Source organism: Mastomys coucha, unplaced genomic scaffold (assembly GCF_008632895.1).
Source record: "Mastomys coucha isolate ucsf_1 unplaced genomic scaffold, UCSF_Mcou_1 pScaffold20, whole genome shotgun sequence".
Taxonomy (NCBI): Eukaryota; Metazoa; Chordata; class Mammalia; order Rodentia; family Muridae; genus Mastomys; species Mastomys coucha.
In genome coordinates, this window is record NW_022196903.1 from 141,557,669 (window position 1) to 141,584,220 (window position 26,552).

Genomic DNA, 26,552 nt, shown 5'->3' on the forward strand with positions numbered 1-26,552 from the left:
TGTTCTTTACTCACATAAGAGCCTGAGGTTGATGAAGGAGGTGTAGCCAGGCCTACCCTGTTCTCTACTCACATAAGAGCCTGAGGTTGATGAAGGAGGTGTAGCCAGGCCTACCCTGTTCTCTATTCACATAAGAGCCTGAGGTTTACAGAGTTTGCTGACATCTGCTTATCTCTATTATTTCCTTTACTTAGCTTGAATATTTTCTATTTGTTTTCATCAGTGTTCAGTTTAGCTGACTGAATTGCTTTCTGTGAGTGGTTTAGCTGAGTACCTAGCTTTCTATTTGCTGGAAAGAGGAAATTTAAAGTTAACTAAAAGAAGGGGAATAAAGCTCAAACCTTCTCTCTTTTAGTTTGCTAACAGTTAATATTGTTGAGAGTGACAAAATGTTGCTGTGGAAAATGACATAACAGTTTCACTGGTTAGAGTCTAGGTGAGAGTCTCCTGCCAAGCCACCATGTGCCAGAGAGTAAGGTCATGGCTGGAGGGGGCCTCCATAGAAACCATGTTTGTGGGTGAGATCTAGAACTCTGGACTGTGTAACTCACCAGTGCACCTCTCTTGGTTGTGTTTAAGAATGTTTTGTCTGCATGGAACAGTAATATCAGACCCTGTTTAAAGTGATGGCATTGTAGGCATTTGCCTTCTCTGTTTTGAAGGAGAGATGTTGTTGCTTACAAGAATCCTACTTAGAATCTCTTCATCTTGAAGTCAGTTTGACTTTCATCAGGTGTAAATCAGAGATGTGTTATTTTCTGTAAAATCTTATAATAAAGCAAAATAAACAGACACTCATGTCATGGCTACATGGTGAACACATTTCCTGTCTTCCATAATGAGGACGACTCTGGTGTGAACACAGTTCCTGTCCTCTGTAGTGAGGACACCTTGGTGTGAGCACAGTTCCCGTGTTCTGTAGTGAGGTGGACACCTTGGTGTGAGCACAGTTCCTGTGTTCTGTAGTGAGGAGGACACCTTGGTGTGAGCACAGTTCCTATCCTCTGTAGTGAGGAGGACACCTTGGTGTGAACACAGTTCCTGTGTTCTGTAGTGAGGAGGACACCTTGGTGTGAGCACAGTTCCTATCCTCTGTAGTGAGGAGGACACCTTGGTGTGAACACAGTTCCTATCCTCTGTAGTGAGGAGGACACCTTGGTGTGAACACAGTTCCTGTGTTCTGTAGTGAGGAGGACACCTTGGTGTGAGCACAGTTCCTGTCTTCTGGTGTGTAACTTAATTTTAGTTTTCTGGACAACTTAATTTTAGTTTTCATAAAAGGGTACATTGTCAGAGTTTGAAAGTACAGAAATGTAACTGGTCATATTTATTTAGAAAAGCTGTTCCTTTTTCTGCCTGTTAAAAATGCCAGATAAGACTTTTTTTTATAGTATAACAACTTAAGTAGTACAGTCTTCTATAAGCCTTTCTGTGTGGATCGAAATTTATATGTAAAATTACATTTTAAAGGTCATCTTTTACATGTATCATTTAAAGAATTTTCAGCTTTTTATTTTAGAATTTTAATTTTATAGTTATGTTTTACTTAAGTGCTAAGATTTACTAGAAATTCACTTTCAGAGATATATGTCATTTTCCCTTACGCTAATCAAAGCTGTATTTTGCAAGCCTGTAGCTCATAGTGGTAGCTCTTCTTATTTGATCAGTAGTATTTCTATGTGAGTCCTTACACAGTGGATATTACAATTAATTAATGTTTTCAAATTGGAAAAACCAGTTTCGAGATCTATTTTTACACGACTGCCCCCAAAGCCTCTCCTCCCCATAGTGACCCAGCCCCCTTGTGCATTGTTACAACACGGGCTTTCTGTGGGCAGCAGCCCAGTGTTCACTCTCTTTAGCGATGACGTCAGTTCTTGGTGTGGTGTTGTCACTGTATCAGGTGGTCTTTTGGTTAAGTCAGGTGTTTATGGTTAGCAGACACGAGTACAGCCTGGTGATAGTGTCAGCTGCATTGCTGTTTCTCACCTTAGCCCTTTTGTTTCTATCTTTGTCAGTCAAGTTCCCATCCATAGAACATCCCACACAGTGCCTTGTACCGTGAATGCCCTGGCTTTTTTGTCTTCAGATGTGTTTTATTTACGCATTTATGTTTTCTGGTGTGATGGGTGCACTCAGTCCTGGCATCTTGCTGCATCTGGTTTCTTGTTCTGGCTTTCTCCCCTTTGGGAATGTTCTCCATTTCTATAAGTGCGCATGACACTTTTCTGTGGTCAGTCTTTTCAGTGCCTCCTTTCCATTGAACCTCCCCATTCCCATCCCCCATGCCCATCCCCCATGCCCATGCCCCCAATGCCAACCTCCATTCCCATCCCCCCATGCTCATCCCCCATGCCCATATCCCCCATGCCCATGTGCCCATGCCCATCCCCCATGCGTATGTCCCCAACGCCCACCTCCCAGCCTCTTTGTACACTATCTAGAGGTGGCTCTTCCTGCCTTTTGACCGTGATTTCCCTGTTAATTTTTGCAGCTGAGTTGTACTTAATACTGCACATACCCTACTTCTCTGTCTCCCTCAGCTCCTGTACTCTACTACTCCCTCTCCTCTTCTTGAAGAACTGTCTTAGAGCTGTCTTATAACTTTGATTTTTTCAAATCCTACTTTTAATGATGAATCTTAAACACTTTAACCTTCATTTTAGCCCAGCACTTACCAGAGGTAGTGGAAAAGGCAGGATATAGAGGAAGTGAACCTGTTAAGAAATGGTTAGCCACTCCTATCTGTGTTGTGGAAATTAGCAGGTCAGTTCACAGGGGTTAGCAGCAACAGACTAGTCCACTTGCAGACACTTCATGGACACACCAGCAGTTCAGTTCCGTCCAGTCGGGATGGTAAACACAAGTCAGCAGCTGTGGCACTGCCTAGCAGAGACAGCCAGGCCTCAGCCTCTGCACAAGTCAGCAGGAGGGACCCGGAAGAATGCCAGGAGAAGTTCTCAGTTGAGCCTCTCTCAGAGATGTGAAGATCAGTGAAGACCAAACGAACAAGCGTTTTACAGCTAGCTCTATCACCAAGCCAAGCTCTACCTCCGTCACTGTTCATCGAGTTCTATTTATACTTTCTCTAAACATCACATGTCCTCCATGGGTCTTACCTTAGCACATGTGTCTGTCTCAGCTGACATCACTCTGCCAATCAGCCAAGTCCACAGAAGCAAGCAGCAGGAAACTGCAGCAAACCCCCAAAAGCTCTTTGGTGCTTTTGTCTCTTCCGAATCCCAACAAATGCAGCTCAACTATGCAATATAAGGTGAACTGATACATGTGTGTCATCAGCAAAGAATCCCTCATTACAAATTTTTTCACATACTTGCCTTAGCAGAAAGAACATCCTTTCCTCTGTGTCTGCTTCAGCAAAACATTCCTTCATGAGTCTGTCTTAGCCTTCCACCTGTGTCCACTTCAGGGAAACACTCCTTCATGTGTTTGCCCCAGAAAAACACCATCCCACACAACTGACTTTCCAAAGAACCCTTAAGTTTTCACTTCACTGCCTTTTAGAGGGTTTTCTTCTCTTATTTTTTTACATCTATCATGGCATCCATGTATCACCTGCCTGCCTGCCTGCCTCCCTCCCCCCATCCATATATCATCTATCTATCTACCTGCCTATCTATCATCCATCTATTATCTGTCTGTCTATCTTAATTATCACCTATCATCTGTCTGTCTATCTATCATCTATCTATCTATCTATCTATCTATCTATCTATCATCTATATCCTCTATCTCTATCATCTTATTTATTATATGTGCTTGTTTCTATGTGTATGTGCCACTGTGCATGTGGAGGTCAGAGGACAGCTTGTGAGAGCCAGTTCTTTTCTTGTACTACCAAACTCAACTCATCACACTTAGAGACAGGCTCTTTTACCTGCTGAGCCCTTTCACCCACCCTCCTGACCCTCTTTAGCAAAATTATCATACATGGCATCTCAAGAGCTCTCAGGCTTGCATTTATGAAGTAGTGGGTTCCTGTAAGAGAAGTTGTTTGCTGCTCATAGACTCTCACAAGACTTTAGGAGGTGTCTGGCCTGGCACCAGACACATTGGATAATAATGAGATTGTCTTATATGTTTCCTAGTCCCTGCGTGTCAGTAGGAACTCCCTGGTTCCAGTCATAGCTATAGGAGAGAAATCTAAAAGCTGCCACAGTCATGCCTGCCTTCACCTCCCTTTCAGCTCTTGGAATGATTGTATAATGAGAAGTCTCTCTGTAGTAAACCTCCATTTAATAGAGCAGTGGCTCTCATCCTTCTTAATGCTGTGGCCCTTTAACACAGGTCCTCCTGTTGTGGTGGCCCCACCCACCCCATGAAATTATTTTTGCTGCTACTTCCTAACTGTAGTTTGCTACTGTTGTAAATTATAGTGTAAATATTTGATATGCAGGATATCTGATATGTGACCCCAGGAGGTCATGGCACAGGCTGAGAACCACTGTACTAAAAACATCTAGAATGGTTGTCTGTTATATGATACACTTCCAGCTACAGACAGGTCTTAGGTAAACTGGTAGAATATTTGCCGCAGGCCAGCTGATTTGGACCTCCCTCAACTGGCGGGAGAAATGGGGTCCTAGTCAGGTCGACAAGGCATAGGTGAACAAATGATGGCAGAGATGACACATGAAGTACAGGATCTGAATGTATTTCTTAAAAATGGCATCAGACTTTTAGAGTCATTGCAAAAGAGAAATGATAAATCTAGCATCTCAGCAGTTAAGGTACATCTGAGGCTACCTAAAACATACTGGGTCTAAAGCAGCAGCTATCTCCTCTGAACTGGTGCTGCATCCCCCGGGCCCAAGCGCTCTGGGCCCGGGGGACTGCGGATTGCATGAATCTGAGTCCTAGCCCATCTATGTTCTAGTGCCAGTCCTTGTGCAACTTCTCGTGCTAGTCCTGCATGCGAGTCCTCCGTGCGAGTCCAAGTCCTCCTGCACCAAGTGAAAAGCAGGCTTATATGGTATACAGAAAGCAGGGCAGATGACAAGAGTCATGTAGGCAGGTGACTGCTACATCAAGGTCAGTGATCTTATTGACCAAGATCCCGTATCCAGTTGTGAAGCGGGCGGAAGCTGGGGTTAATTTGGTATTCTTTGTTGCTGCCTTACTGACCAGCAGAAGTAAGGAAGCAACAACGAGCTCTTCTCCAAGCAGTTTATTCAGGAACCTTGTACTACAGAATCGTTCATTCATTTTTATTTCTTCTCCCTCCTCCTCCAGCCCTCGTGGGTTAAATACTTTCCCTGGTCCCAATCAGCATCAGCTATGTGGCAAAACATAATAGGCTGTGGGAAATCAGGCCAGCTTGCATCACAAACTGGAGGCACTCAGCTTTTCCAACTAAGGGCTTGTTTATCACAATGCTCTCTGCTCTGGCCGGAGACCAGGTGTTCAATATATAAGGTGGCAGCTGCAGCTCCCCACAGTTCCCCCTTTTTGTTTTAAACGCAACAGGCAAGAGTAGAGGTCTGATCTCCAGTAACCATGAGAAGGACATTGCAATGGCATTACAACCTGATGGTAATATCTCTTGGCAAAATATCAAACCCATCTTCGAGAACACGTATAGCTAGTTTGTACTACAAACCGGGCTTAGTTATTATCTCTTGGCAAAATATCAAACCCATCTTCGAGAACATGTACAGCTAGTTTGTACTACAAACCGGGCTTATTTAGCCACTCGGTACATGCCTCTGTCTTAGGTGATTTATTTGCCAAAGCCCTATCACGTAGAAGCCACTTGGTACGTGCCTCTGTCTTAGGTGATTTTTTTGCCATAGCCCTAACCCGTAGCAGCCAAGTTGGTGCCATGCCCGTCCTATGCCTTTTTCCTGGAGGTGGGACCTGGGGCATCAACCCAAATGCAATCAGACGTGCTCTCCAAGAGACCGCTAGAAGCTGATCTCTAGTACAGTGCTTAGCCTTGCATCCTGAGTGTGAAGAAGAGCATTCAGAATAGTTAACCAAGCCTGTGGAGTTTGCCTTGCCTCCAGGGCTGCAAATGTTTGCACTACCAAAACGGCCTGTCATTGCTGCCAAACCCACATAGACGCACCACAATGCCAATATACTGACAAGGACCAGTAAAGCACCCACGGTTCCAGTACCTGCCCACTCTTTCAGATGATTCAATCCACTAGCGAGAGACAGGTCAACTCTGGTAGAATACTCGTGGACTATGGCTATGCGAAGATCTTCCAACAGATGATCCATTTTTCTAGACCAATTCCCTGTAAGATACATTTACAATTGTCTAGACAAGTTATCAGCTTGAGTGTGATTTTGATACTGCACAAAGGTTCCTAACTGTGCTATCTGCCACAGGGTATCCGCTTGTTCTTGAACCAGATCACCCTTTGGTTAAGTACCATAATGTCTACCTTTAAGTGGGCATTAATGCTGGATTGGGAATAGTAGAAGCTGTGGCTTCAACTGCCGTAAATGTACCTGGGCATCCTGGCAACCACAGCAAGGGGGAATCTATTCTGAGGGCTACAATCTAGCTTACTCCTGTTTACTTTACTAAGGCTAGCATTACTAACTATACAAGGGTCGGAGCAAGGACATAATTTTTTAAACAAGGCATTTCCTACTGCTCCACCGGCAATCGTGGCCATGGGAGAAATATCCATGCAACTCCCATTCACCCTACTCAGCATTCGGCAGGTACATCTTGAGGTGGGGCACTTTTCCTTGTAAGCTGTTCAGGAATCCAAATGGAATCTCGGCGGTCCTGTGGAAACACACAAACAGATCCTCTCGCCCACGTCAATAGAGTAAGGAGAGCAATAGATATCTTTTCTCTTGGGGTAAGGCCATAGCCTATTCCCCCTTTTTGTTTTAATCAATTACAATTATAGGCCATCTCCTTGGCAGGGCTGATAATAATGGCAATCCTTTTTGAACCAGCCCCATGACCTCCATTTGTCTATTAATAGCTCTTAAATCATGCAGCAATCACCATTTTCCTGATTTTTTCCTTATTACAAAAATAGGGGTATTCCATGGTGAAACCGAGGGTTTGATATGCCCCAATTCAAGCTGTTCTTGTATAAGGTGAGCTGAAGCTGTCAATTTTTCAGAGGATAAAGGCTACCGAGGAACCCACACTTGTTCCTCTGTCTTCCGAGTGATGGGTATACCTTCCTCAGCGGCCCCTAGGAAAAACCCAGCCCCTGCCTCCCTTCACACGGCTGAGCAACAATGGGGAACTTTTGGCCTTGCAAATACTTCCCTAGACCAAAGGAAGGATGATATCCCATGGCCTGCATAAATCCCATTTCTAATAATAGATCTCGTCCCCATAGTGATACCGGAAGTTCAAGTACAAACGGCTGGATTTTCCCTGAATGTCCCTCTGCATCTTCCCAGGGCAATTCTCTTGCATTCATGGTGGGGGGTTTTGCATAACTTAATCCTTGGAGAGTTTGAGAGGACTCTTGAAGAGGCCATCCCCTTGGGCCAATCCTTCTTTGCTATAATACTTCTATCTGCACTGGTATCAAGAAGTCCTAAGATTTTTTTTCATCCACTCTTATCTCCAAAAGAGGACACTGATCTAGGTGTAAGCTTACAAAGGCTCCATCTGATCCCGTAGAACCAAACCCTCCTTTTCCTCATTCTTTATTTTGTGATGGAAACATTTCATGACAACTGGGAAGAATAAGAACCTGAGCTAATCTATCTCTGGGGGAGATAGAAACAATCCCTTGGGGGGAGGAAATCATAATCTTAACAACCCCAGTGTAATCAGAGTCTATGACACCAGGATGAATAACTAACCCCTTTAATGCTGATGATGAATGGTCAATTAGTAACCCCACTGTTCCCTTGGGGAGTGGACCTTGGAAATCTGTTTCTATTAACTGAACGCCCATCTGAGGGGTTAGTACAAGTCTAGTGGCAGAGTAGAGGTCCAATCCTGCACTCCCCTTAGTGGCTCTCCGCACTGGTTGGGGTGCCGCAGGGTTGGCCAATTCCCCTCTGGCTTGCTCTCCATTACCCAGTATATTTGCTGGCCCTGTGGGCGAGGGCCCCGCTGCCCGTTTTTTGACCTGGCTCCACCATAGCCTGTAGTAAGTGGCTGTCCATTAATATCTTTCATTGATCTGCATTCATTGGCCCAATGATTTCCCTTTTTACATCTTGGACACAATCCAGGTTGTTTTGGACAGTCCTGCATAGCCCCTGTTTCTGCTGTTTTTCCTCTATTGGGACATTGCCTTTTAAGGTGTCCCGGTTGTCCACACCGAAAGCATATACCTGGGTTCTCGGGTTCCGCTTGTTACCTTGCGTTATCTGCATAACCGCAACGGCAAGGCCTGCATTAGTTAATGGACCGCCCAGTTCCCTATATACTTTCATCCACGCTTCAAGTCTCTTATGTTTGTAGGGAGTTATGGCAGCCTTACATTCCTTGGTACATTGTTCATAAACTAATTGCTTAATCAGCGGCATGGCTGCATCTGGGTCTCCGAAAATCCTTCCAGCTGCTTCTACCATTCTAGCTACAAAATCTGAAAAGGGCTCCATGGATCCCTGAATAATTTTAGTCAAATTTCCTGCAACTTCTCCCTTGTTAGGCAATGATTTCCATGCTCTTGTAGCAAGCATATTAACTTGCTCATACACCTGCGGTGGATATCCAATTTGCTGCTGCACAAACCTGCCCTGTCCCAAAAGCATATCCAAATCCCAGGCAGGATTACCAGCTGCTCAATTAATAGCAGCCTATTCATTGGATACAGGCGGCCCTGGACCTGTGGGCTCCACCCTAATGGTGGACTTCTCTATTTTCTGTACTAGTTTCTCAAGTTCCCCTTCAGAGTCTGAACCACCTTCATCAGTCTGATCTTTCTCAGACTTTGCTGACCTCTCTTCCTTCAGCTGTTCTAACGCTTCCTGTCCCTTCTCTACTGTTTTAGAACACACTTTATTCTCCAAGCAGCTCCTAATCAGTTTCCAGATTGGTTGAACTCCACCTTTTATGATTTCTTCCTCCCAGGCAAATTCCAGATCTCTCCCTAATTCATCCCAGCTGGACAGTGTCAGGTGACCCAACACTGCGAACCAAGGGGCAGCAATATCTACCTCTGACAGAAATCTTTCTAGGGTTTCTCTCTTCAATTCTATCTTTTTTGCTTTTAATAGCTCCTTAAGAGCAACAAACACTGGGCAAGATTGCAAGTTCCCCATACTATCACTTTTGATTTGCCCTTAACGGGACTTTATTGCTCCAACCCGGAGACCTTATTGCCTCTTTACCGAGGTCCTTCCCTTTTCATCCCACCTTACCTGGGAACTTACCAGTTGACTGCCCTGACTGCAAGGAGTTCTGAGTCATAGAAGATGTTTCCTGTACGTCTCTTCCCCGCATGTCTTTTCCCTGTACGTCTCTTCCCTGTAAGGGCCACCATTTGTCGCCATCTTACCAACCAGCGGAAATAAGGAGACAACAACGAGCTCTTCTCCAAGCAGTTTATTCAGGAACCTTGTACTACAGAATCGTTCATTCATTTTTATTTCTTCTCCCTCCTCCTCCAGCCCTCGTGGGTTAAATACTTTCCCTGGTCCCAAACAGCATCGGCTACGTGGCAAAACATAATAGGCTGTGGGAAATCATGCCAGCTTGCATCACAAACTGGAAGCACTCAGCTTTTCCAACTAAAGGCTTGTTTATCACAATGCTCTGGCTGAAGACCAGGTGTTCAATATATAGGGTGGCAGCTGCGGCTCCCCACAATTCCTATGCTAATTTTCTGGGTCCTGCTGGAGGCAATGACTAGGAGGTACCGACCTAACACTTCTAGCTAATGTCCTTGAGTGGAAGCCCTTCATTACTCTCTAGTATGCAAAACATTTCTAATTATTGTGAACTATCTATTGCCCTAAGGAATATGCTTGACCTCTGTCACTAGCTCTGGCAAGGCAGATTCCTTGAGAGAAATTCCAAGTTATGGACAGCTTGGTAATAAACTAGGATAGGTTGGAAACATTGTGCTGGCCAGGAAACAATGCCCAATCTTAGCCATTTACGAGTCATTTCTTGGGGTACCTTTATGCCTAAATATGAGGGCGTATTGACGATTGGAAAGTCTGATCTGGAACACGTCTGAGTTAGGAGATACCAGCGACTGTCTGAATATCCAGGAGGCACAGAACTCCTTTAGGATCCTTATTGCCTCTTATCCTTAATCAGGCTTTTACCCCCGATATTTTGGATGTGACTGGAGTAGACGAGTGTGTGTGTCAAATATTACTTGATGAATGGTTGTAAGAGCTTCTGTTTTGTTTCTCTCTATAAACCTTTGTGATGATGGATGGAAACGCTCTCATTCTTTGCTATCTCTCTCCCTCTCTCTTTCTCTCTCTCTCTGTGTATGTATATATATCTATATATATGCTTACATTTTATACCATACACATACATACATATATACATATGCACATACAAACATACATACCCATAGATACACAGATTTACATGTATTTACATGGTCATTCCTACATTCTTATCTTCACCAACAGTTCTCAACCTTCCCAAAGCTGTGACCCTTTAATACAGCTCCTCATGTTGTGGTGGCCTCCAACCATAACATTATTTTCATTGCTACTTCATAACTATACTTTTGCTACTGTTATGAATTGCAGTGTAAATATCTGATGTGCAGGATATCTGATAAGCAACCCCCAAAGGGGTCATGACCCACAGGTTGGTCTAAAATACTACACTACCATATTCAGACTTTTATTCACCAGCTTAATTGTGTTGTTAGGAAGATAGAGGTGAGTGTAGGGATATAAGTCTTTTGAGGTGGCAAATCTCCAAATATATTTCTTTTAAAGAGATATTTCAAGAATCTTATGCAGAAAACTTATACAGAAAAGACAGTTGAAAGCATAGTTAGAGGATGTCTTTTAGGAGAAATAATTAGATGGCATGTTCTGTTATTATTTGGGGATCACCATTATAAATAGATTTAAATCTCTAGCATCTTTAAATTCTCATGACTTGAATCTACTCACCATCCCTCTTGGCTGTCAGGTATTCAAAATCAATCCTTTCTGTAAAAGACACAAAGGGTGTTGGATAACTTTTAAATTCACTCCCCCACATCTTTATTACAGGGAACAATGCTTTCAATAGTAAAATTGACCTGTGTGTAAACCCCATGCAGAACCTGGTATCTGATAGAGCTATAATGTGTCCAGTGAAGCCAGCTTTAGCTTTTCTGAGTTCTAGGCTCTTTTTCCTGTGTCTTTTCTGGAGATGCACTAATAGTTGTGTAAGTAAATTGTTACAAGACACTCACTCTTGGGCATGTGACTGGCTTCTACGCCTCAAGGGCCTTCTGCTCACACACAGAGAGCCTGATCCTTTGTACATGAACTGTGTGGCTTGCCTAGAGAACAGAGAACAGCTTTAGATTGCTGAAGGTTCTAGAGAGACACTTTGACATTCTTGCCAAGTGTCTCTCTGTCCTTCTGAGCATGTCTTGTGTAGCAATTTTGAGGTTGTGTTCAATGTCAAGTGGAAGATAAAAGATTGCAAAGTCACCTTCATGTGACTTTCACCAGCTGTTCCTGCTGGCTACTTCTTTCCATTTACTTGAATACAATACTGAAGTCTGGAGTCTTTTTTCTTTCCAGTACAAGGCTTGAACCCCAGACCTTATGTGTGCTAGGTAAACACTGCCCTGAGCCACTGCTTGGGTCCTTGGAGTCATTCCTGGTGGTTCTGTTTCTCAGTGTGCATTCAGTCCATCCAGAAATTTTGTTCACCAGGCTTTGAAGTTTGACTTTTGCACTTTTCACAAGCTCTCCTCTTACTATGCTGATTTGGGTTGCTGTCTTCTCTTGGGTGGATTATTGGGAAGCATACAAACCAGCAGAACTCCCCCACAGTGATGCCCTTTCAGTAAATTATCTTGCCTGTTCACAGCCCCAAATTACCTAATAGAATTTTCCACATTTTTTTCCCGAATGGCATGAAATTAGTTTCTCAGACAGAGCCCTGGATCTGTAGGGTGCTCTCCCCAGCTCACATTCTTGCAGTGCTGTTCTTCTACTATGCTCCTTTCTTAGTTGCCTTTCCAGGTCAACTTTCTGCCTGATGCCTGGTATCTCAAGCCTTATTGCTCTCCCACAGTGGCCAGCCCAGGTTGGTTCTCCATTCTTCTTCTTCCTCTTTTCTTCCTCCATTTACCTTTGCTTTTCTGTCTCAGTATTTATTTGTCATGACATTCTTACACTGAAGGTATACTGTTGTCAGGGCTGTGTCTCAGTACAGTATTGGCCATGCTCCCACCTCAGGGTATGACGAGGGTGTCCTACTCACCTTTAGCTCTCAACTTGACACACTTGGGAAGAGGGAACCTTAGTTGGGAAATTCTCTCCATCAGATCCTCCTGTGGGTGTGTCTGAGGGAGGGCCTAACCCTTTGTGGGTTGTACCATTTCTGAGTAGGTGACCTAAGCTGATGAAGCCTGAAGCAGGGCAAGTCAGTGAGCAGCATTCTTCAGTTCTCCATGGGCTTTGCTTCAGTCCCTGCCTGCCTTGGCATCCTGGACTGTGGCCTGTAACCCAAGCAACCCTTCCCTCCCCAGGGTCTTTTGATCATGGGGTTTATCACAGCATCAGAGGAAACCAGGTCAGTCATTCAGTCTGGTTAGTTCACCTTTTGCTCTTTGCAATCTGTTTTAAGGTTCAGTGTCCCTATTTCCTGCTAACTGATTATATATTTTTTATACTGATTATGTGAAGAGTTACTGAGGTTCAAAAGTCCCTAAAGCCAAGGCAGAGAGAACAGAATTCCCACAGAATTCCCTCCTGTCTGCCCATCAGGCCCATTAGTCTCTGATTCTCTCCTGCCTAGTCTTTGCCACTTAACAGATCTATACTCATCTGTTGTGTTTTCATCTCATTTGCTCAGTCCTTACTTTAAAGAATCTTTGAAAGTCTTTGCCCAGTTTTAAATTCTTTACATATTAGGAATATTAGGCCTTATCTGTGGTGTATTTGCATGTATCTTTTTCTAACTTGGCAGTTGTTGATGTTTAAAGGCAATAATGTGTGATGAGGAAAACAGCTTTGTATCTTTTGTATATTATTTTGTATCTTTTGTATATTCTGTAACCATCCAGTTTTTTAAAATAACTGGACATTGGGATGTTTTTCTTGTATCTGACATCACAGCCTCACCCCTGTTTTAGTTTAAATTTTATATGATCTTGTTTTTAAAATATTCAAATCTTTGATCCTTTAAAGATTTTACTTAGGTTTTTACTTTGTGTGCATACATGCATGTGAATAAGTACCTCCATGTACCAGAAGAGGGCATCACATTCCCTGAAGGTAGAGGTGGTTGTAAGCCATATTATAGGTGTTAGGAATTGGAGTCTAGTCCTCTGGAATTAGCAAGTGCTCTCAACTGCTGAGACTTCTTTTAAGCCCATAAATATTTGATCTTACAAAGAGTTTATTCATACAAAAAAAAAAAGTCTTACCTTTTTCTAAAAGGCTGAAAAACCCATCCTTATAATCCAAATGACTTAATATGACCTTGTGTACTATGGGTCTCCTCAGGGCATCCTTCTGGTCACTTTTGTTGTGTCAAGTTATATGCTGGTCATTGATTTAAAATTTGCTGTATTTCAGTGTGCCTTCGCACAGGAGTTTTTCATGCATTTTAGTGAGGGAGAGAGACCGTCATTCCAGGGGATACATCTTCATGTGGCATGTGTTTTCCATTTCTTCTGCTTCATTAAAAAGCCTGTAGGTATTGTATGGGGATCACATTACGCCTGTAATTTAACCAAGGACGGATGGACACCTGGATGGTGTTGAGTTCTTTAGATTCCAGGCCTATTTTTGTCTTGGCCTAAGCTTCCCCTTACATCTTTTGAGACTATTTGTTTTCCTTATGTTTCTTGCTAAATTTATGAAGTATCTTGTTGCACTGAAAATAGAAGTTCCTTTTTGTCACTGAGTTTTCACAAGAGTATCTAGCCTTTTGACATTGGAGCAGGACACTGTCACCTACAAGGTCCATGCTTGAGGAAACTGTGCACCTGTGCATATATACATGTGTGTGTGCCTGTGCATATACATATGTGTGTGTGAGTGAGAGAGAGAGAGAGAGAGAGAGAGAGAGAGAGAGAGAGAGAGAGAGAGAGACAGAGAGACAGAGAGACAGAGAGAGAGACAGACAGACCTTGGAAGAGTTTGTTCTCTCCTTCTACCGTATCTGTGCTGGGGACTGAACCCAGGCAATCAGGCTCGGCAGTGGTGCTCTCCTCTGCACCACCCTGTAGGCACAGTTTTACTGTCTTTTCAAGTTTAGTTCTGAATGATGCATTCATATTAATATGGTTTTCATTTCAGAATTGTTGGAGTTATATACCTTTTGCTCTTGGATGAAAGAGCCTTGTGATGTCATTGGCGACCATGTTTGTCTGTGAGGCTATTGCCTGCTGGCTTGATTTCCCCAAAGGAATTTCTTAAGAGACCTTTTGTAAAGTACTAACCAAATCAGCTTTACAAACTGTGTTTCTCTAAGCACTTGGCCATTTTAAAGAAAAATTTAAAATTAAATACTTAAAAGTCTAAAGACTCAAAACAAGAGACATTTCCTATTTTTAAGCTGTGTTCATTGCTATTTGTGTATATTTGTATATTGCCCATATTATCAGATTAGCTGCTGTTGTGAATCCAGAATTTTAAAGATTAGACCAATCTTATTAGTCTTCTTCAATATCTGTAATATTCTTTTCAGTTCCCAAATCCTACTCTAATTTTTCTTTTCCATTTCTTTAGTTTGATCTGGGGAAGCAATTAATGTTTCTATAGACGGTCCTAGAATATATATGTATACATATATGCATATGTATATGAATGTATACACTTCTACATTCTAATGCATATCATCACAGTTTGGAATGTGAAAATTTAAGATCATTATTTCTTAAACAATAATATTCTTAACTAAAAGCAGGTAATTGGAATTCCACTGTAGTTAAGTGGATAATGAGACAGGTGGGATGATCCTGGTAAAGCTGATTTTCAGTGTCCTGGGAAGTGTCCTCACTTCTGGTCACTGCTGTCCTCACTCAGCACACCCTGAACCTCTGCTGTTAAATGCTGCATCTGTCAGCTCACTTCAGCATTCGAGTGCCAGTCTGAGGTGTTTAAGGCACATGCTATTTTCCTACTTCTGTAAGAGGATGCCGTGACTATGAAGAGCTCATGTAATTTGCTTAAGTCTGTGTGACAGGGAAGTGGCTGTTGTTCAAGTCCAATCTGAGCTCCAGGGTTGGCTTGTCTCTGGGCAGTGGTACTGTGACATCATAGAGGCACTGCACAGTGTGGCAAAGGTTTGGATGTTAGCAGCACAGGGAGACTGGATGAGATATCACTGGCTTGGCAGATCCAGTGTTCAGTTAATGGGAGTGAAACATGAGGCCAATCTGGACTGTGTAAAGTGATAGTTAGCCGTAATGTGCCTGTGGGACATCTAAATGGATCCTTGCAGTGATCAGGTGAGCATGTAATGCCATAGGGGCTGGGAGCACTTGATGCTCTTGACAGGAACTTGGTTATAATACTCTGTGGGTTTGAAAATGATTGGAGAAATGGAAGGCTAAGAGTTCATACTTGCAGAAGTCAAGAAAGTGATGTGAGTGTTCATCAAAGGACCACTGCAGGGGACTGGCTCTGATGGTCAGAGGAAAGTAGAGATAGATGGGCAAAGACTGCTGAGGAAGTGTGGTTCTGAAGGGGAAGGCTGGGGTGGCAGTGCGTGTTTGAGGGCCAGGCCTCCTCCTGCCTCCTGTTTTCTCCTGTGACCTCCTCTCTCCGCTTGCTTTTTTCCCCTACTTTCTTCCTCTCCCCATCCTTCAGCTTTCCTGCCCATTGTCCTTTCTCCTCTTCTTCATTGATGCACTCAAATATTCAATGTTTGGAGAATTTCACTTAAGAATACATGGCATCTTGTTTTAAATCATGGCCGTTGATATGAATTTGACATAGATACTGAAATACTTAGGCATTAAGGCTGTCTTAGCTAGGATTTCTATTGCTATGATAAAACGCCATGACCAAAAGCAATGTTGGGAAGAAAGGGCTTATTTCAACTTACAGAGTGGTGGTACAGTCCACAACTGAAGGAAGTAAGCAGGAATTCAAGCAGGGCAGGAACCTGGGGGGCAGGAGATCATGAGAGGCCCCGGAGGAATGCTGCTTACTGGATTGTTCTGGCTCACTCCTCAGGATCACCAAACGAGAATATGCACCTCAGGCTTGCCTAGAGGGCAACTTGGTGGGGCCGTCCTTTTAGCTGAGGTTCTCTCTTCCAAACTAGCCAGTATCGGGGTGGTACAGTTTAGATTTTGCTCTGAAATAATAGCCACACAGTGCCAAGTGCTGACACGGGCCTGCCTTGGCACTTTGTCTGCTTCAGAGAAGACACTGAAGGGCAGGCGACTGTTCCAGGCTTGCTGTAACATTGAAGTGCTAGGCCAAGCTCTCAGTCATGAGGTGGGTTTCTCCTTCTTGGTCAGAGTTTTTGTTCAAGTTCACTAACATGTTTGTTAATCAGTTAAAATTCAGAATTAGAAATTGAAATATTTTGACATTTTTAGATCTATAGGGTAGATTTGGAAAAAATATATGCCAAGTCCAAACATGAATAAAAGTTCTCCTTTTTGTATTTGAGATGATAGAAATTGAAATGCTTCTTTGTATTTCAGTTAAAAATTCAAAGACACACGCACATACACATATACACAGGTACACAGAGGCATGCATACACACATACACACATATACATGCACACATGTACACGTACACACAAAGGCATGCAAACACACTGAAGCACACACATGTACACATATGTCCATGCACACGGGCACATAGAGACACACATGCTTGTGCACACTGATTTACATTTAGAAATAAGTTTATTCTGTAGCTAAATGTTTTCCTTTCTTTTAAGTTAATTGTATTTTGAGAATTTTATGTTTGTTACTATATTTTTATTATTTCTCCCCTGTTATCATATGCGTAACATACTCTTAAGAAGTACATTGTTACCCATGTGTAACATACATGTACAACATTGTTAGACATAATAAAATGTTACATAAGATAATTAAGCAATTCCTTAAAGTAGTGATTAGAAATCTGTACATTTAGTTCATTAGTATTTACCAGACCTATACATGTCTTTCTTCAGGGGAACACGCAGTCTCCATTGTGAGCCATCTTCAGAGTTTGTGGTAGGACCCCGCGGACAGAGCTACTGATGCCAATGTGGAATAAAGGTCATTGCAGTTAGGCCACCATGTGTGTGAATGAGTTGACTATTGGAGATGATGCCTTATATTTCAAATACATTAGATTCACTTGAACTTTTGGAAGCATTTAAAAATAAACCAATATAAATATGTTTTTCCTCATTTGCATTTTTTCTCTTATGTCCTGGCCAACCAGCTGCTTCCACACCTCCTAATGTGAACCTTAATCATAGTATAACACGGTTCAATATGGAAATAATAGCAAAATTGTCTCTCAGCATTGCTTTTGTGGAAATAATCTAGTAAGTGAAGTTTGACTTTAACATGAAAACTTTAACAAAATTATTATAAAAAGGACATTCCAGATTTCTACAACAGTCCTCCTCCTTTCTCCTTTGTTTTGCTATAATGAGTGTTTAGCTGTTGAACTCTGTGCTAGATTGGAGCTGGGGTCACTAGTGTGTGGTAGTGTCTCTCCATGCCTCCTGCTTGCACAGCACTCCTGGCCATACCAGGAAAAGTCAACTTCCTGAGTTATTGAGTGGATGTGTCTTAAGTTGAACGTTTCCTCTGGTAGAAGCAAACATCTCTAGTAGACTTGGCCAGTTTGTGTGTTAAGATGTTAGTACATGCTTGTCTTCAACTCACATGGAAGCATCGTGTATGTGTAATTCAGAAATGCTCCTTTGGACTTAAGATATTAGTCATAAAAAAAAAATCTCAGTTTTTACCCTCACTGCTCTAAGTGCTACACCCTCTGCTATTCACCTAACCTGTCTCTGTCTCGTCCTCTAACCTTACCCTTGTGCTCTGTCTTCAGTATCCGGAGTGCGTCTCTCACCAGCTTCTCCGGAGCTTCTCCTGGACCATGACCGCTCATCTCCATCCACTGGCCACCTCCCTCCAGATGCCGTCATTTCCTCACCAGATGACCCTCGTGCAGACAGCAGCCTCATGAGTCAGACCATCTCAAAGGCTCAGGTGAGCACAGCCATGTTTCAGAAGGAAGCCTGAGTACAGAAGCTGCATGCTGACTTAGTTCATGCTCATATGACTTTGTAAGATAAGAACCCCAAAGGAATATTTCTGTAATATTTCTGTGAAGTGATATGCAAAAGATTTAAGTACCTTAGTTACAAAAGTTTGCTGTCTTTCATTCATTAGAATTGACTAATTACTCAGGCTCGAGGCTCCATTTAGGGTTCCCAGAGGACACTAGATTCAAAAAAGAAAGCTAGGTGGCAGGACTCATGCCATAAAGCCACGATGAGCCTAAGGACTGATTCAGAGAGCAGAGCTTCCTGTGTCAGTGTGACTGTCCACCCATCCTGGAAGCCGTCTTCTGACCACCGAGTCTTTCCAGAGGGGCCAGCAGTCTAGAGTGCACAGGGCTCCTGCAGAGGACTCGAGTTCGGTTCAGCACTCACATCTCGAGCAGCTCCAGGGGATCTGTTACCTCTGACCTCTGCTGCTACCCACACACATGCACACCTTTGCACATAGATAACAGGTGAGAGAAAACAAATGTGTTGTTGCTTCCCCCATAAAAAGGTGAGGAAGCCAAGGCACAGAGGGTAATCTTCCTATAAGCACATTGCTGGCAGAGACAGAGCTGGGCTCTGCTGGGGAAACCGAGGCATAGTTGGTACTGTTTCTGTCATCCCAGTCCTTTACTGTGGTAAACAGCTGTGTGGTTGTTGAAATGGACTTAGCTTTGCTCATGAAATCTTGGACTTAAAGGAGAATAATAACAAAACAGAATTTTCTTTTTCATTTTAAACATAAATTCAAAGTTAAACTTCAAACGGAGACAATTCTTAAGAATAGTTTTTCTTTTTGGGGGGTATTAACATGTTTTTAGGTATAAGAATAACTATTTCAGTTTTAGAGCCAAAGCCTCAGACAGCATTATTAAAGTGTATTCATTCAGATATTTGCAGAGACCTTTGTACGATGTCATTCAGATACCTTGCCAAGTGCGATGTTATGTGACCTGTTAATTTTGCTAAAAGTTGATAAGTTAGCATCATTAATAAATGAGAGATCCTGAGCTACAGTTTAATTGTAGATGCATCCTCAGTCTGCTTATTCACTTCAGAGTAGGTGCATCTCATGTGTTTATGTGCGATGGGCATATTTTCTACAAAGGTTGAGTGGAAGTGAGTACTACAGACATAAGAGGCTTTTTCTTTCGGCTTCAAAGACCAGCCCATTGTCAAAGTCTGATGTCCTTAGTTGATTGACTTAGAGTGGAATGATTTCATTGCTTTACTACAACTTAGTTCCGAATGTGGCTTCTGAAGTTCTTTGGATGTTTCCTTAAAGGATCAGTTTAACTCTTCTCTGTCTGGTCTGTGTTTTGTTAACATGGCTTAGATTCAGCAGTCAGCACACACACATCTGAATATCCCTCTCTTCCCACTTGGTTTAACGGATGAGCCGAGCCATGGAACCCTTGCCCTGGAGGATGAGCCTGAAGGTCCTGGAGTCCATGTGTCCAACTCTCAGCTCCGGCAAAAGATATCAAGTCTGGAGACTAAACTCAAAGCTTCTGAAGAAGAAAAGCAGAGAATTAAAAAGGTATGTGTCATTTTCCTGAGAATGTAGACTTGTATACGATAGCAATTTGATATAATCCAAAATGGACAGAAAGTCCCCAGGAGCATAGGTTCTGGTCAGTCACACCACATAGGTGGTAGAGGTGTTTTGTTAGAAGCCTCCAGTAATGGACTGGAGAGATGGCTCAGAGGGTAGGAGCACTGGCTCTTCTTGACAGAAGACCCTGATCTGGTTCCCAGCACCCTCATGGCAGCTCATAACTGTCTACAACTCTAGTTCCATGGCCCATTCTGGCCTCCAAGTGTTGCTATTTGCATGTAGTGCAATGCATACATTTAGGCACACACACATATAAATAAATAAAGTAACCAAATCTCAAACAAAAGTCTGTAGTCAGTGGTTAGCACACCCATGCATTTAGAATCTCATTCAACCATCCATACATCAGAAGTACTCAGAGATACATGTTATATGTGCTGTAGGTATATGTTTACAGAACCCCCCCATTTCCATACACAAAATGATTTAACTTATATTCCTGTTGTGTATACATTTTAAATATCTGGAGATAATTCAGTGTATATGGTAGGATGCATAGGTTATATGAAAATATTGTGCTGTTTTTAGACACTTGGGACTTTGGTTTCAGCGGGGACCGGTATGAACCAAAGTCTGTGTGTCCTGTTAAGGAAGTCACAGGTTTTAATGGGGATTTTTATTGTTTCCTGCTCTTCTAAGGCTTTCATTTCTGTTTTATCTTCATTTATTTTCAAAGCAAACAGTATTGTACTGCATGTGTGATTTCAGGTTTGGCATGTGGGAAGTTAGATGCCTGTGTGTGTGTTCCAACACACTTTTTCAGGGAAGGTATATGCTCTCAGCTCTCTTCTGTCCTTTCATCTGTCTATCTGTCCATCCATCTACTTATCTTCTATCATTTATCACCTGTCAGTTATCATCTATCTATATCCATCAGTTTTATCTTCTCTATATCCATCGGTGTCTCTGTTGTCTGTCCATTTGTCCACCCATCTGTGTGTCTATCTTAGCCAGTTCATGGGAAGGACTTAGTGAGATTGGATCTTGTTTCTTCCATTGGTTGAGATGCTCCTGTTCTTTATTCATTGTTTTGTGTTTGTGGTATATATACCTATATATGTGGTTGTGTACATGTAGGAGAAGGTGCCCTTGCATGCAGCAGGACGTGCCCATGTGCTCTCCTGTGGAGAGTGCCAGGGTGCCTTTATCTCTTACTCTGTACTCTTTATACTCTGACCTGGGGCATGTGGCCAGCTCTTAGGCTCTGTGAACAGCCCCTTCTCTGTGTCTTTGTGCTGGACTTACACATTTGTGCTCGTGAACACACTTGACTTTCATGAGAGTTTGTGGGGAGTCCACACTCTAGTCCTTGTGCTACATAGCAAGCACTTTACCCTCCAAACTGCCTCTCCAGCTTGCTTTTGTTCATTTAAAATTTTAGTGTTCCGTCAATATTGGATATTGGCCTAGAAATTAGTAACCTTAGGCATTAAGCCATTTTTCCCAATTTCTTTCCCTGATGAGTATTTTCTGCTTATTGAAAAAGTACTTTGTACCATGGAACACAGCAGACAGGGCTTGTGTTTGTTTCCTTGCAGGATGTGGAGTCGCTGATGGAGAAACACAGTGTCCTGGAAAAGGGCTTCCTGAAGGACAAGGAGCAGGACGCGGTATCCTTCCAAGCCAGATACCGTGAGCTCCAGGTGAGCAGCCCAGAAATGCTCAGTGAATGTCTAGAGTGAGTGAGTGTGGCAGAGGGTGAAGAGGGTTGTCCCTGCCTCTAGTCTGGGATGAACTGGAAAGCAGCACATTCAGTTGACATGATGTTTTGTGACACTGGTGTGGGACCACTGACTTCAGTGCTAATGTGTACCAGCTTGTGGAAGGCACTTGCAAAGTGAGTTGGGGAAAGAGTCTATTTTTGAGGGCAATACTCTATTCTTAGGAAGTCATTGTATGAAGAGGGATGTCTAGCTGGGTTGTTGTCATCTCTGTACCTGCTGCTCATTTCTGAGTCTGTTCCAGGCGTCCTCAAGCTTAACACTCAACTTTTTCTGTAGAGTTTGATGTGATGGTCCCTGCCTTTTTACACTAATGTATCTAACATGCATTTCTGAATACATTCAGAGCTTAGAAAAGAGGAGCTAGTTTCTTCTTTTGTTAAAATGCTGAGGGTTGGTGGAGTGGAGGCTGGATTTCTACAGCATCTGCAGCATGAAGCGAGCTATGTAAACTGCTCCAGGATGTGCCAACAGCAGGTGGACTGAATGAAAAGTGCTTGTCCAAAGAAATTCCACCAGTGTGTATAGTTCTAAAATAACATGCTAGTTCTGGAAAATACAGACAATACAGAGAAAGAAATCAAAATTCTTACTATTTACCACAAGGAAAATTAAAAATATTTTCACTTGATTTCAGAACACTTGGCTTTTAATTTTCAAGTTTGAAAGGAAATGTGCTGCTCTAAGGTCAGGATGGAATTCATGCTAAAAGAGCTTTTCAGTGACCTGAGAGAGAGTCATCAACCAATGGAATGTAAAGCTTTAGCTAACTATTGAAAAAAGGAAGTATTGCAGAGAGTTTTAATTTGTGATATGTTCTCATTACCAGGTTAGGTGGGGAAGTATGAAAAATCCCATGGCACACAGAGAGTTGTGAGAGCCAGGGAAAAGTGGGAATGCCTTCCCTTTCCTGCCCTGTCCTGGGCATGCAGACTGAGCAGAGGGGGAGAGTGACTACAGTGGAGTCTGCCTTCCCTTTCCTGTATATCTCCCAGGGACTCCCTTCTGCATAGTGGTGCAGAGTTTGCTAGTCTCAGAAAGCACGTCACTGTGTTTTGTTCAGAGACATTTTGACAGACAAAGCCAGTTCATAAGGGTTCATTTCTAGTAGCTGTTGGCTTCAGTAGCCATGGCCAGCTCGGGGCCTCTTGGCCTAAGCATTGAAAGACCAAGCTTGTTTGCTGTAACGGTTCCCTGATGGTGACCAATTTTCCTGTGAGCATGGAGTGGGCATTGCTTGTTCTCTCTCATCATTAGACATTCCAGTTCTTCCCCATTCGTTTTTCTATAAAAGTGTTTCCTGCTTACAGGAGCTTGAATATTTTCTGCTTGAAAATTAAAAATGTGTTTTAAAGAACATACCCAGTTATGGGAAAATGAAGTGTTTCAAAGACTTTAAGTTTATGTATATAAATGGATTTGTATAGCCTTAGGTCACTCACTACCTGTGTTCTCTTCCTGACCTCAGAAGACCATGTGGAGCTTCTTTAGGAGTAGAGGTTATTCTCAGTATTGCCATGGTTTAAATATCCAAGCGTTGGACCCTTGATTTCTTGGCCTAACTCTGCTATAGCCACACTGTCTTGAGGTCTTTAGTTAAGAGCGTATTAAATTGGTGGTTTGACAGCCCTGGGCCTTTTATTTGGTGACTCATGTTGTCCAGAATTAACCAGTTCTGAAAACATAGCACATGTACTGCTTGGAGAGTACTGCAGGAAGTACACTGGAAGCCCAGCCTAAAGTCCTGCTGGGGTAGACTTGCTTTTATAGCAAGGCTATGCTTGGCTAGTTTTTGTGTCAGCTCGATGACTCCGGTCATTTTAGAAGAGGGAACCTCACTAGAGTCAGTACTCCCACCAGACAGTAAGTACCATGGCCAAGCCCATGGTCTATTATCTTGACTGATGATTGATGTGGTTGAGTCCAGTTCATTGTGGTTGGTACCACCCCCTGGGCTGCTGGTTCTGAGTAGAATGTAGGCTGATACAGGAATGTAGGAGCCATGAGGAACAGGCTGGTAAGCAGTCTTTCTGTGGATTCTGCTTCAGGTCCTGCCTTGAGGGTTCCCTCACTGATTTCCTTCAGTGATGGACTATAATGTAAATAGAAAATCAAAAGAAACCCTTTTCTCCCCAAGATGATTTAGGTCAGGGTGTTTTATTACAGCAATAGAAACCCCTACTAAGACTGAAATTGGAACCAGAGAGTGGGCCAGGGGACTGTTGCTAAGACAGACCTGTGCTGGGGATGAGTTCTGAAGTTTGCTCTGGATGGAGAAGCCAGTAAGTGTTCTGAGCCCGCCGAGGGATTGTGTGAGAATATAGAAGATAATGCTGAGAGCAATGTAAGCAGTGGAGGCCTGGCTTGTGCAATTCAGAGTAAAGGTTAAGAGTCCCTTAAAAATTCTGTTGGAGCATCCTAAGCTTTGAATTAAGAGCCACTAAAGTGCTGGGCAGTGGTTGAGTGCACCTTTAATCCCAGCACTCGGAGGCAGGCAGAGCTCAAGGCCAGCCTGGTCTACAGAATGAGTTCTAGGACAGCCCAGGCTACAGAGAGAAACTCTGTCTAAAAAAACCAAAAGAACCACTAAAGTGAAACTTTTGCCTTGCTGGGATAATCAATACTAATCTGCTAAGGCCACAGAATTAGCTGCGATTAAAAAGAGGCCAGCATTGTTGAGGTCAAATCTGGAAATTGATACTTCGTGATCAGTTCACAGAGACTGTGGTCCATACTGGGCCAAGGCTATCTCCCAGGTGGTACTGGCTCTGAAGGCATAAAAGAAGTTCTGGAGGGAAGTTGAGGCTTTTACCACTACAGGCTAGAGTTTCCAAAGAGCCTGGGGGTTGGGGGGTTGTTGGCAGAGGGGCAGCCCAACAGCAGGCACCCCACATTAAAGCCAGTTCCACAGCTTAAATGCATCAAGCATGTTAAAGAGCGAGGTTTCTATAAGATAAAATTAATGCTCCAGTTTGAGTCTGCCTTACAGTTAGGTCTCTATATTCTCATGTAATTCTATATGAAGGCTCTGGCAAACATACATTTCTACTGTATATTCATGTAGGTGTACAGTTTTTGGTCATTTAAGTCTGCAGTGCTGGCTGCAGGAACTTTCTGGGCCAGTAACCCAGGACCTCTTAGGGCTGGTGGTAGGCTGTAAAGGCTCATACACAAACATATCTAAAAACAACAGCATCGTACTCACTGATGGAATTGGAACTTCGCTTCATACAATGGAAGAACTTTCAGGTTGTCCTCATAATGTATGACTTGGTAAAATACAGTTTTCATGTCCACAGGCATGGTGTTTGATCCAAGGTTATTTATGTAACCCGTGGTCACCTCTTACACACTCTGTTGTGTCTCATGGAAAAGCATTAGGTGTGTAGGTTTTTGTACTTGGTAAATCTCTTTGGAAAGTGTTCGTGATAAGTTGTTGTTGTTGTGTTTAGTGACATTGCCACAAGAGGAAAACTAGACTTGTAATGTGGCTAAGCCCTGTTCTCACCCAATGGTAAAGGAACCTGTTATTTTTGAAAAACACCAGTTTACAGTCTCCAGAGATGCCTTTGCTCTGCTTCTCCACTTATCTGAGGTTGGACTCTGACCTCAGCCATTTAGAACCAAGCCACAGACCTCAGCAGTGAATGGGGGGACAAGTCTGGGGCAAAGTCTCATAAAATCTGTACACTCTATCTAGTGGCTACACCACAGAGACCTTGCCCAGCAATTACAAAGTTTCATATAAAACACAGAAGAAAAGATAAGTTTGTTTATTGTCAGGATAGCATGGTGAGAAGTCCCCACACAAGCTGGATATCTGAGAAGACTTTGGGAAAGAGGTAGGTGTTTCCCAGGACAGTGTTTGCATTGTGCTCATTTGAGGGATTTTAAGTTGCAGACTTTTCTCAGTTTTATACACAGTGACATGGGAATAGTTGATGGGATATTGCTGTGTCCATACTGGGTTTGAGGTGCTCTGCCCGCTTATACCTTCATTGCTTTGTGCCTCATTGTATCTGTCTGAGAGAACTAGGGCATTGTGGGTATTGTGGATCACTGCTAGAGCTTCATTATTTAAGTCATACTGATTTTGAATTCACTTTAGATGGAATTTTCCAACCTGTGGCTAGAGTTGATCTTCTCTTTCCTCCCCATCTCTGTTGCTTTCTTGAAGACTTAGCAGACATTAGTAGTCATCGTTTGACTACTCCTGTTCCTGTGGAGGAATCCCTGAATGAGTGAAGCCCAGAATGAATGTGTGCTAGTTGGCCATGTGTAGGACTCAGGCCTAAGATGAGTGGAGGTGAAGTGTATGAGAGATAGCTGTAAATGGAGTCCAGAGAGTGGGGCCCTTGTAATGGCTCTGGAAAAGCTCTCAGCAGAACCTAGACATGCCTTTGCTCCTGTACTTCCATAGATGTGAAGTATTAGTGCTTGGTGTCTAAGCTGTCCTCCTTTGGTGTTCCATTAGATTGCACAGCATTGAAATGAAGCAGAGAAGTTGGTTTTCAATTTCAGACTCTACTGTAGTTTTCCATGTGCCCTGTTTATCCATCTATGCTCAACCTGCTTGACACCAATCTTAAAGTATGATTAGAACACTATTTAGTTCATAGTATAAAGCAACTAAGTGAATTTACAATATGGGTGATTTTCTTTTAATCATTTATTTTTATGGGTATTGTGGGACTTTTTTCTGCATAGGTGAGAAGAGGACATTGGATTCCCTGGGACTGGGATTACACACTTCTGAGCTGCCATGTAGGTTCTGGAAATTGACTCTGAGTCCCATACAAGAGTAGCTGGTGCTTTCAACTGCTAAGCTATCCCTTCAGCACCAATTTTG

At 42.9% G+C, this 26,552-nt stretch overlaps 1 protein-coding gene across 6 annotated transcripts in view; it reads left to right on the forward strand.

Moving 5' to 3' along the window:
* The window catches only part of Ccdc91 (coiled-coil domain containing 91), a 168,236-nt gene that overhangs the window by 46,617 nt on the left and 95,067 nt on the right, over positions 1-26,552 (forward strand). Inside the window, exons 1-6 of one of the 6 annotated variants that reach the window (XM_031383940.1) lie at positions 15,388-15,569; positions 17,264-17,351; positions 18,145-18,305; positions 19,701-19,904; positions 21,521-21,625; positions 26,411-26,467. In XM_031383940.1, coding sequence (XP_031239800.1) covers positions 17,333-17,351; positions 18,145-18,305; positions 19,701-19,904; positions 21,521-21,625; positions 26,411-26,467 — 546 coding nt within the window. In that variant the 5' untranslated portion in view covers positions 15,388-15,569; positions 17,264-17,332. Of the gene's footprint in view, positions 1-15,387; positions 15,570-17,263; positions 17,352-18,144; positions 18,306-19,700; positions 19,905-21,520; positions 21,626-26,410; positions 26,468-26,552 lie in introns of those variants that run through there. The other 5 variants (XM_031383941.1, XM_031383942.1, XM_031383943.1 and 2 more) reach the window with 5 other exon arrangements.